This window comes from Phalacrocorax carbo, chromosome 1 (assembly GCF_963921805.1).
Source record: "Phalacrocorax carbo chromosome 1, bPhaCar2.1, whole genome shotgun sequence".
NCBI classification, from domain to species: domain Eukaryota; kingdom Metazoa; phylum Chordata; class Aves; order Suliformes; family Phalacrocoracidae; genus Phalacrocorax; species Phalacrocorax carbo.
Genome location: NC_087513.1, coordinates 42488299 through 42499786, shown reverse-complemented (window position 1 = coordinate 42499786; position 11488 = coordinate 42488299). Strand labels below are relative to the sequence as shown.

Here is an 11488-nt window from a genome sequence, read left to right as displayed (position 1 = left end):
GGGGAGGAGGATTGTGTTCTGGCATTCACGGTGGCTTAAGGAAACAAAAAGCTGAACTCCTCAGTACAAATGGGACAGTCTGATAATGAAGGCATTCCTGTATGTAACAGCCTTGGTGGGCTGCTAGGCTGGGGCTGGAGCCGCACAGATGTTGGAATAGGTACCCTCGGCTCTACAGTGCTTCCTCCTTCATTCTGTGCAGATGTAGCCGCCTCCAATCCAAGACTTTCTCATACAGGTCAGAGAAGTCATTGCTACGACACCTTCGGTTTCATTTCTTAATAACTACTCAGTTCTGTTTGGGATGCACTGGTTCCCTGTGAGTTTTCAAGAGAGTGTTGAAGTAATGACTTTTAATTGCTAATGCTTACCTAAGGTGAACACAAATCCATCTACTGGAAATAGTTAAGTCTTACTTCTGTACACTGTAAAGAGGAGTTGGAATTTTCTCTGCGTGGCATGGTGGGTAAGATTTGTCTCATCACTCTTTAAATCCTTCTGTTAGACCTACTAGTCTTGGACCTAGTAGTCTTCCACATGTGGCCTGTCTTGGCTTTTGTAGGAAAAGTAGAGGAAGTAAAACAGACAAGACAGCACACCAAGCAAAAGGTAAGCTATTCTGCATTTGGGTCTGCCTGGTGTGTGTGAGGAGTGTGGGGGTATGGCCGAAGAGCTCTTGTTCTCACAGGTACCTAACTGAATTGTGCTGAGCTGGCAAGAATAGTCGTCTCTGCAGTAGCAGAGGGGATGTAGCTCCTGAACTTGGCCGTTGTGAGCTGTGCTTCTATATGCTCAAGTGTTGCGAGCATCTGCCCAACTTATATTTACCTTGCAGTTGACGAGCAGTCGGTGTGTTCTGAACTAGGTGTGTTCAGCACTAGGTGATATAGGAAACATCAGGTCGTTTAAACCTTCTGACAGGCTGGCTTTGCTCTGCAATGTACACTTAAGTGCTTTTTTTTAATGTTTCAGAAGATGGCTCTGAAGTGCAAGGGACCTTGGAAGAGCCAGGCTGGAGCAGCTGCAATGCCAATAGCCTGTGCATTGCACGCAGTTTCTTCATTTGGTACTGACATGAGTTATAGGGCTCTAAGTAGAAAGTACCTATTGTCTAATTGATCACATATTGCAACACATCTACTTGTCATGTACTTCTCAACCCTTGACTATTTCTTCCCCCCCCTCATTTTCCTTTTGTCTAGCAATGACCAGCTAGCTCATGCTTCCTTTAGGTTTCCCTCTTAACCCTTTTTCTGGTTTAGTCACTTCTCAGTAATAGAAGAAATGGTGATGTTTAAGGGTTGTCACTCAGGACAGGTTTAGCATCTCTGAAACTTGACCTTGGTGTCAAGGTGCTGTCTGCAGATTCATTAACCAGGAGAACACTAGTAAAATTATGGGCTTTTTAGTCTTTCACAGTGGCTTTCCAAAACAATGTTTAACTTGCCTCAGGGTTTAAAAAGAACACTTCAATTACTCTTATCATAATTATTCTTTAATTAAGGTTACACATAAAAAACTTCAACTACTTAGACTAGTGTAAGTTAGGGAGCTTATGATATAGGACACCAGTGTATTTAACAACCAAACATTTCTGTTACCAATACCAACTTTGAACATGGAAAAGGAAAAATTCAGTAAGAAATAAATGGAATTTAGATGTAGATACTTTCAAGCATCAGATTGTTTTTTCAGGCTGTAGTATTTCAGGTCTGACAGTAGGAGGCATCTGCATACCAGATATTTCAGGAGGAACAGATGCCCAACCTGCACAGTATTCAGTGAAACTTCAGTAAATGTAGCGGACATGGAACATTTAATGAAATTGCAGTGGGTTTAAATATATATTTAAGAAAAGTAAAATAAAAGCTTACTGGGGTAATGTAGTGTGCTTAACTGTGGTGAATGTGTTTTTTCAAAATACCAATATAAAACATTTCCGGAAGTTCAGTTTTGATTTCCATCTAGGAAAATGAAGTTTGTTATCCTTTACTGCCAAATTCTGCACAATTGGGGTATCTTGTTCTTTTACTGTGAAACTGTCAGTATTTCATCTTACCCTAGTCTCCCAGGTTTTGACTGATCTGGTGGTTTTGGTCAAACGTAGTGTATTTTAAATGGCTGTTAATATTTGTTGACTTACAGAGTCCAAGTTTAAATGAATGTTTTGCATGTTTACTTCTGATCACATGCTTAGGTGAATGTCACTGGGAATAAACAGTTGTTGCTGTGAGTCTATATGTTAGCAGAGTATGTCCATCAGTGCTTAGAGCTTGGTTAAAAATCAGACATTCAACACTATAGAGAACTTTATGCCAAGGGAGGCTGAAGTAGAATGAATTTAGCCCCTTTACTCCTGTCTATTTGGTGAAGATCTTTTGGCCTTTCACACTAGTCTCGCTTTTTTTCCTTTTGCTTAATTACAAATTACTACTAGCACTGACAACAAGCCAAAAAGCTCACATTAAAATATAGAGATAATGTGTTAATGTCCTTAAGTATCAGTTCAGTGTTTGGGGGGGTGGGGGAGTACTTGAATTATTGTTACAGAATAACCTATGGGACTCCGAAGTCTAAGGCTAGTTTCCAAACTACTGATTAATGCGTTTACTTAAAATCAAATAGGTCTTCGACCAAACTGGGCAGGTGGTTTATTAGAAATGAGTCTTCTGTAGATTTAGTTCAATGCCCTATGCCTTCCATAAACTCAGTGTTTTAATTGTTTGGTATAGATGAATGCACTTCAACCAGTTTATCTTTTAGTTTGACAATTTCAAAATGAAGTCTCTGCTCATGTGACACATAATCAGGAGTGTTGAAGTAGATGCAAAGCACCTCAGGTGGAAAGGCTGGAGATTCTCTGACCTTGCTCAAGCTGTGTGTGAGGTTCTCGCACGTGCACCAGCAGCTGAAGATGCAGATAGTTGTGCTGGGGAGTTCAGGTTCAAATGGCAAAGAACTGCGGATAGCGACAGTCACAAATCGTGTTCAGGTATCTTGGAAACTAGCATGTGACTGTTAAAATAGGTGTAAGATGGTTGTGAGAATGAGCTGTATCTTATAGAATCATAGAATTGTTGAGGTTGGAAAAGACCTCTAGGATCATCAAGTCCAACCGTCAACCCAACACCACCATGCCTCCTAAACCATGCCCTGAAGTGCCACGTCTACATGTCTTTTAAACACCTCCAGGGATGGTGACTCCACTACCTCTCTGGGCAGCCTGTTCCAGTGCCTGACCACTCTTTCAGTAAAGAAATTATAGCGTAAAGTTCAGCTCTAAGAAGAAGAGACTAGTCTTTAGATAAATGGATGTTTAAGATATTAATGTGGAGGTTTTTTGGTTCAGTTTGTGGCTAGCAAGTTGCTTTTGTTACAGAGTTGAGTGTCTTCCAGTTACCTCAGGAACAGCACACTAATTTTAATCGCCTCTATTACCTTAACTGTTTACCTCTTGACACTTTATCAAAATTAACTTTGAACTTCAAGAGTAAAAGATCATAAGAGGAAATGCTTTTTAAAATGTTATCAGAGATAAACTCTATTAAAGCTATCATTAATATTGATATTTTTTTTCCTAATGTGCTTCACTGACCTGTGTTACAGCACAACCTGCTTCCTCGCTGCCAAGACTATGGTGAGGAGGGCTTTTTTTTTTATGGCCATGTTAAATACATGTTTAAAAAACGCCGTGCTCACACATGGTATGAAGTTTTCGGCGTTCAGTTGCCATTGCCAGTGTCAGCCAAATTCAGTTCTGTGGGCTTTTGATTTACATCTGTACATCAAAAGGATTTAAAATAAAAGAGTTTAATATTAATCTTGCGTCACTCTTCTACTCAAATAAATGAACTCAAAAGCTAACCTCGGGGGAGAATCCAAACAATAAGCAAATGTGTAGTAACAAATAAGAATAACAAGGAAGATGGTCCTAGCAGTTCGCCAGGGTTTTGGGTGTTTTGTTTTCTTTCATTGTCTACTTATAAAATTTCCAAGTACGGAGGTTCTAGCGTTTCCTTTGGGCTACGTCCTCTCTTTAGACACGCCTCACAATGCTGCAGGGAGTAAAGGTGTGTTTTAGACACCCAGCGGGAGCGCCGGGAGCAGCGCTGGGGCGAGGGGCGGGGGGCAGGCGCTCCCCTTTGTCTGGCCGAGCGACGACCCTTTAAATACCGGCGTGTTGCTGAAACCTGTCACCGGTTTTACTGGGCTCGAATCAAAGAGAGGCGGGAGGCGGCCCTTTGCTGCCGTGGCCCACGGGGGAAGGCTGAGCAGATTTGTTCCGAGCCCCCTACTGCTGGAACAGCCCGCTGGGAGCGGGGTCATTCTGATCCCTGCGTTGGCCCTGCCGGTGGTTAAAGGCCGGGGGAGCCCTTCCCCAGCGCCTTGGCGGGGCCGCCCCTCCGCTCCGCTCCGCTCCCCTCGGCGGCGGCAGGGCCGGGTCCCGGTGCCGGCGGGCGGAGCCGCCCGTCCCGCTGGGTGTCACTCCGGGGCGGGAGGGGCGCGTTCAAAAGGCGAGGGGAGGGAAAAGCTCACCGCCACAGCCGCCGTCCGCACCGGCAGCCCGCCACGCCACGCCACGCCGCGGCACGGGCGGCAGCCGCTCCGCTTCCTGCGGGCCGGGGCGCTCCCGGCCCTCCGCCTCGGAGCCGGCGCCGGGCGGCGAGTCATCGGCTGGTGCCGGCTGCCCCCCGACCCCAGCCCCGGCGGGCGGCGGCTCCCGGCCCCGCCGGCCCATGCCAGAAGGATGCTGGAGAGCGGCTGCAAGGCGGTGAAGGAGGGCGTGCTGGAGAAGAGGAGCGACGGGCTCCTGCAGCTCTGGAAGAAGAAGCGGTGCATCCTCACCGAGGAGGGGCTGCTCCTCATCCCCCCCAAGCAGCAGCCGCCGCCGCCGCCGCAGCAGCCGCCGCCGCCGCTGCCGGCCGAGCCGGCGGCCAAGATCAAGGAGCTTCACTTCTCCAACATGAAGACGGTGGACTGCGTGGAGCGGAAGGGCAAGTACGTGTACTTCACGGTGGTGATGGCCGAGGGGAAGGAGATCGACTTTCGGTGCGCGCAGGAGCAGGGCTGGAACGCGGCGATCACGCTGCAGATGGTGCAGTACAAGAACCGCCAGGCCATCCTGGCCGTCCGCTCCACCCGCCAGAAGCAGCAGCACCTGGCGCAGCCCCACGGCCCGCGACTCCGCAGCGCCTCCAACTCCGCCTAGCGCAGGTAGGGCCCCCGGGACCCGCTCCGGGACCCGCTCCGGGACCCGCTCCGGGACCCGCACCGGCCCCGCGGGACCCGCTCCGCCCCGCTCCCCGGGGCGGCCGAGCCGCGCTCCCCCGCCCGGCCCCGCAGCGCGGCTGCCGGCGGGGGGAAAACCCGCCCCGGGCTCCCCTTCGCCTCACCGGCCGCCCTTTGTGCTGTCCTGTCTTCTTGCAGGTTAAGTTAACGAAGCGCTTCGGGGAAGCGGGACTGAGCGGGTTCGTTGCGGACGTACTTCGGTTCATCAAAAACTGGGCAAACGCCGGAGATGCGGGTAGACCGGAGAGAAGCGGCTCGACAACCTGAACCCCAGCTAGCTCTGCCGCCGCTGCTTTGCCGCCCTCGGTGCCGAGAAGCATTTCAAATCTATTATTTATGAACCTTGGAAAGGATCCTTTGGTGTGATGGGACTGCTAGGAGACATGATGTACTGTAACTTTATTTTAATGTATTTTATTTTATTTATTAGGGTTGTTTGGTTGGCTTTTGTTATTTTTTTGTTTTCTCTTTTTTGTTTGTTTGGTTTTTTTTAAGGCTTGTTTGCAAGACATTTCTGAATGTAGGCCGTATCCAAAAAGCCGAGGAAAAAAACGTGTGCGTTAGCTCCCTAAAGGAACTAAAAAGTTCTGGGTAGTTCGGCCGTGTGTGATTTGACAAAAGACTTTTTCATTTTTGCCCAAAATATGCTGTATTACACTAACATGGAAAATGTGATGTGTGGTTTGGAATTTGGCTGGAGCCCACACTGCATATGAAAACTCTTCTCTTTAATGAGAATAATAATTATAATCTAGGGTTTAAATTATATTCTTTTAAATTATTACGCGTGCTGGAAAATGATACAACTCATTCACGCTTGGTTATTCAAAAAAGTAACGTTGATGGTCGTTCTGAGATTAAAACCCTCCTCTTTTTAATGTACGAATGGAAGGGAATCTGACCAACTTCTGTGATGCAGGACTCTGGATTCCAGTAACCCGTGTGATGTGCTTGCTCCTGGCTTGGAGGGCCGGAGCCAAGCAGCGCTCTGAACATTTCTCAGTGTCCGAGTTCAGGGCTCCCCCCGCACAGTTGGTTTGTGAGCGGTCTGGGCTCTCGACCGGTGGTGAATTTTCATGGCAGTTTTTTAAACGTCTTGCATTAAAGTAGCCCCTAGTTTAAAATCCATCTTATCTACGTCTTAGCTTGCAAGCGGATTATTTTGGTCACAGTTTTCATAAGCTGAAAGTTGCTCTCTAGCTGAGATAAACTAGATTAATTTTGGTGTTTAGCACTGTCAGATGTCGAGAGAGGCGTACGATCTCATCTCTAAAAATGTCGACGAAGCCATGAAGTTGGAAAACAAAGGGCTAATTGCACAGCTGGTGCGTCTTCCTCTGCCTCTTAAAAGTCAGTGGGAGTTTGGCTGTCGATGCTGGCGAGAGCGGGTTGCAGATCTTCGCCCCGCTGCAGAGGAGGGAGCCAGGCGTAGGCTGGCGTGCTTTCTAGGACAGGACCCTTTGGGCAAAGGGTGTTTTCACGTTGTGTGCCACTACGGCGTGGGTTCTCTGGTTTAAATTGAGCGGGGAGGTTGTAAGCGGGATGGAGCGACGAGGCCCGTTATCTCTGGTTCAAGGTAGAAAGTTGCAGCCGCGGAGCTGTTTATTTTATTTAGCGTGGTGAGGAGAACAGCTTTTGGCCCCTTTACAAGTTACATGAAGGTAAACAAAATATTTTAAAGCCACACATCCAGGACTTTTCTGTTTGTGTAACTGAGGTGTAGCTTGACTGCAAAAGCCCCGCATTCTTGGTTCAAACTGTTTCTGTAAGAGTTTAAAGCAAAAGACTGAAGTGACACTCGAAGGAAGATCTTGGAATTGGCTACTGCACGTGACGGCCTCTTCCTCTGTGCCCTAAGCTTAAGCTCAGTCCTGTAAGGAGTAAGTCGAGATCTCTCTTAGCCCTCCTCTTTCGTTCCTTACCCCCAGGTGCCAGGATCACATACCTAGACGTGCAAAACATGTCGTGGTGCAGAATTAAAGCCCGAACCTCAGAGATCCTCTGTAGTTACTCCCAGGCACTTCTTTCCAATCTGGCCCTTGACAAGGTTTGTGATGGGTTTGGGGTGGTAGATTACAACTGTCCTAACACAGTTATTACTTTGAGACTAATTGGAATCGAAGGTGCCCTGCATCTTCTAGGATTAGATTCGCTGTCTTGGCAATCATAATAGCCGATTTCCACATCTCTGTACATCTGCCATTATCATTCTGCTAATGCTTGGATGTTAGAGCTGCAAGGGGATTCTCTAATGAGCTAGTGAAAGACTCACAAAATAGGCTGTAATTTGTAATTTGGCTCCTCTCTTTAGAGTCATTAATTACAGTTTGCTGAGTAACTAATCCACCTTTTCAGATACACAGGCGTATCACTGATATCTCACCTACTAAAATATGTTTTAGCCTACTACTGAAGGATAAATGTAATTGATGAAAATTAATTTCTGTAGTATTGGAGACACACGTATTTCTCTAGGGGAGGCAGATATTCCTGTCCTCAGTGGATGCAAGCCCCTGAATGCGACAAAAGTCTATGGATCTGGTCTAAAGCTGAAATTTTACTGCACCTCTGGAAGTATTTGTACTTTGCAAAATGAAAGATGGCAATTTTAGTGATATAATCGACATTAACGTTTGAGAAAACAGCTTTCAATTTTGATTTTTCTGCTCTTTTTTCACGCGTTCAGGGTCAACGTCCCACTTTCACTTTACGTTTCTTGTTTTAAGTTGGTCTGAAGGATGCTCTCAAAACCGTTTGGACCGATGTAGTTCACCAACAAACTTTTGCCTGTTGTCCTTGCCTGCTGTGAGACCTTTTCAAAAACATTTGTATCAGCCAAACTCGGGGGGGTGAGAGATGGTCACGTCACAAAATCCACCCTGAGCTGTTCCTGTGCCCGCAGCCTGAGTCGGTGGGATGGGTGTAAGGATCAAACCTCCCCTTTGTGCCTCCAGACCGTCTCTTGGAAACTGAATGGGAACAAATTGGCTGGGGTCCCCTGGGGACATTCGGACTGTGTGGCTCATGCCATGTCAGTATAAATAAGGCTAAATTGTCTGATGTGGACAATCCAACAACTTTCTCACGCTCTAAATTCCACAGGGTTTTTTTGACAGATAGCAATTTTAGACCAAGAAATTGTTTGATGTTATAAATAAGGTAGTTCTGGGCTTTTTTTGGCTTGCCCCTCTACTACTGTAGGGTCTTTGTTGGAGCTACTTGGTTAAATACTGTCACCGCCTTGTAAGCAATGGCTATTAAAGTAGGCCCAGCAGACCAGGCTCCATCTTATTGACACTTTGCAAGAAAATAAATCAGGTTGTTCTTCCACTTACCAAAAGAAAGAGCCAACAGCATATGGCTGAAGTAAATCCATTAGAGAATAAACAAAAATGCCGGTAAAACATACAGAGGCAAATGTCTGGTATAGGTAGCAAAAGTGCGGACAGTCAGCTCATAAAAAGGTCAAAATTACATGTCTTAAAAAACAAGGGGAAGCGATTAAGGGGCAGATTCACCAAGAAAATTCAAGCTGTGGTGACCAAGTAAATTTAGAAATTGGTGGAAAGGAAGAGCAAGTGGATGTTGTCTCTGACATCCTGAAGTAATTCCTCTTTATTAAGGTTCATGACATGCAAATGCCAGCTTCTGAATTATAGCTGCAGTGATGTACCAAATGTTTTCTAGCATATCCTATCGTGAGCAGAAATATCAGTGTCGTAAAAAAAAAAAAAATCGTGTGTAAATATGACTCATAAATGATTTCTGAGAGATGTGATTTATTTTTCGTATTTTTCAAGATGCATTCCATTTCAAATAAAGAGGTATCTATTGAAAAAGCTCTCGATATGTTGGAGGAATGGTTGTTTGGTGGGTTACTATTATGATTAAAGCCTGATCTAAGTGTTTTTCATGCCTTAAACTCAAGCTAAGAGACTAAGAGGAATGCTTTTAACATATGTAGATCCCTTCTGAAGAAAAGACCCGCTTACCTGCTCTAATTAATGTTTACACATAGCACAATTACGAGGCTCAGAGTCATCGGTTTTGCTTTTTGCTCTGAGTGATGTGTGAGCACCCTTACAGAGTCCTACTAATTCCAGTAATACCCTGCTTAGCGTCACAGTCCAGGTACAACAGATCTAGATGAGCAGATCTAGAAACTGGGCCATTATTTTCCTAGTGGGGAATAATGTCTTCACAGGGTTTTCTCAAAAGTTTTTTCTGATCCAAAGTAGGAGCTGCTGAAATGTGAGGTACAGGGATGAAACCTGGGCCTGGTTCAAAAGCCACTGAAATCAAGAGGAGTTTTTTCCAGACTAAGGCAGATTTTGACCTTCTGCAAAAATGGCGGCTGCTTCTCTTTTTCTGTGTAGGAAACCCATGAACGAAGCCCCAGAAGCAAGACCTTTGCCCACAATCTGTGCCAGTAGCGATGGCGAGGTGATGAGCATAACACTGACATTCTGATCTTTCATCTTTTCCAATGAGATGAGGGTGAGAGGAATAAGAAGATGGAATGATGCCTATGTTTTCTGAGCAAAATAAAATACAAAAGAAGACGAATCTAAACGTATTCTTTCGCCTCTGAAATGAAATGTAGACCAGAATGGTTTCTTGCAATTTCACTGAATTCACAGCACACCTGAAATGGGACAATTTTCTTTGTAATTGAACCCAAATCAGAACTAAACCAAAGCCTGTTTCTAAGCAGGAACATCTCAGTCCTTCCTAGAAAGTGCCTAAATGACTTTCCTCACCTACCCGTATTTTTGTTTTTTAATCAATTGTTGTGAAGACTGTCAACTTAAGCCTTTTTTTATAAGTTTATTTCTAGCTTATAAAGTTATAAACAGTTATGGGTGTTTGTGATAATGTTTTTTCTGTCTTTTTGCTGGGGGATTTTTGATGTGTGAGGTAAGGGCCCTGGAAACACCGTACAGCTGCTACCTGCTGCTCACAGCATTGCTTCATGCCTTCTGTGCTAAAGATGGGCAGAGCAAAAGACGGTGACTTTGGTGCTGTTAAGAGCTGAATGCCTTCAAGGTGTCCTGACTCCTGAAGGACGTGGGAGCTGCTCGGGACCTCACAATGAGGCTCAGTTACTTGTGGGGTCTTGGCCTGATGATACACACTGAATTTACAAGAAGAGGGCATCAGCTCCTTGGTGAGGTGCTGAGAGGTTGTATTGCTAGCTGGCACCCACGGGAAGCTCATGCTCTGTGTCAGCAGCCTGGTTTGATTGCAGCACCTACAAGTTTTCCCTGGGAGACTGTAGGCAAAGCCAGAGGTGAGCCTTCTGTGTTTAAGTGCTTAGGATTTGTTTTTGTTTTGGTTAGATTGTTAGAAAAATGTCAAAGCAGAGATATTTACCCCAGCATAGACTAATTTTACAGCCCTTTCAAGTCATTCTGCTAGATGTCTCTAGTGATGCCAGCCGCCAGTGCAGGGGAAATGGTTGTTTGGATGGGGGGTTGGTTTACCTTTTGTGTAAAATAGTGCCATAACAACAGTGGATTTTACATAAACAAAATTTTATTGACCCTACTTCATAATCTTTGTCTTGCAATAGCTTGTAACGAGCCATAGTAGATTAACCGAACCAGTAAATATGTATAGGATGACTAACCATTACAATGAAGCGTACAGTGCTCTGTGGTCAGCAGAATATTTTAAGCAAGGCAATTTACCCCGTGTTTTGTAAGGCTTCCAGTGAGATGAGGAAATCACTGCTTTTGTTTTTAAGATCTTGTCAGTGTTTTGTAAATATTTCTGATATTTATGACTGTCCATATGGTTTTGATTATAACTTGCAGGAGGCTCAAGAATTGGATCATATACTGTTTAGGAGGGGATTAGTTCATTAACCGTAACTTTTGTTGTTTTTTGTCGCTCAGTGTTTGGGATCTTTTGCACCTACTGCCATTTACGAAGGTAAAAGTACAGCACGTAGTAACAACAGTGAACCTGCGACTCCCTGGAGAACAGATCCAGCCTGTTCTTGGCTTGGGTGCCAGAGCCAGGGTCCTTTGAGGGAACTGCTCTCCTTCATGTTGCTGTGTGCTTTGGACCCGGGCCTGGGGACGATAACTCCCTGTACTGGCGATAGCACCTCTCTGCAAGGCTCTCAGCCCACTTGTATATCATATCTCTGTTTTAGAGAAGAGGAAACTCGGGACCGGAGAGCCCGTGCCGCCTG

General features: G+C 45.5%; 1 protein-coding gene across 1 annotated transcript; it reads left to right on the top strand.

Annotated features, from left to right (window-relative positions):
• The first annotated feature begins 4175 nt into the window (after positions 1–4175).
• Positions 4176–9136, top strand: PHLDA1 (pleckstrin homology like domain family A member 1). The gene is made up of 2 exons (XM_064449839.1): positions 4176–5214; positions 5428–9136. The coding sequence occupies exon 1, from the start codon at positions 4748–4750 to the stop codon at positions 5207–5209; it is 462 nt and encodes a 153-aa protein (XP_064305909.1). The 5' UTR covers positions 4176–4747; the 3' UTR covers positions 5210–5214; positions 5428–9136.
• The last annotated feature ends 2352 nt before the right edge of the window (positions 9137–11488 follow it).

Bases quoted from the DNA above. Each gene is read 5' to 3' on its own strand.
- PHLDA1 (XM_064449839.1), top strand. From the start codon at position 4,748: ATGCTGGAGAGCGGCTGCAAGGCGGTGAAGGAGGGCGTGCTGGAGAAG.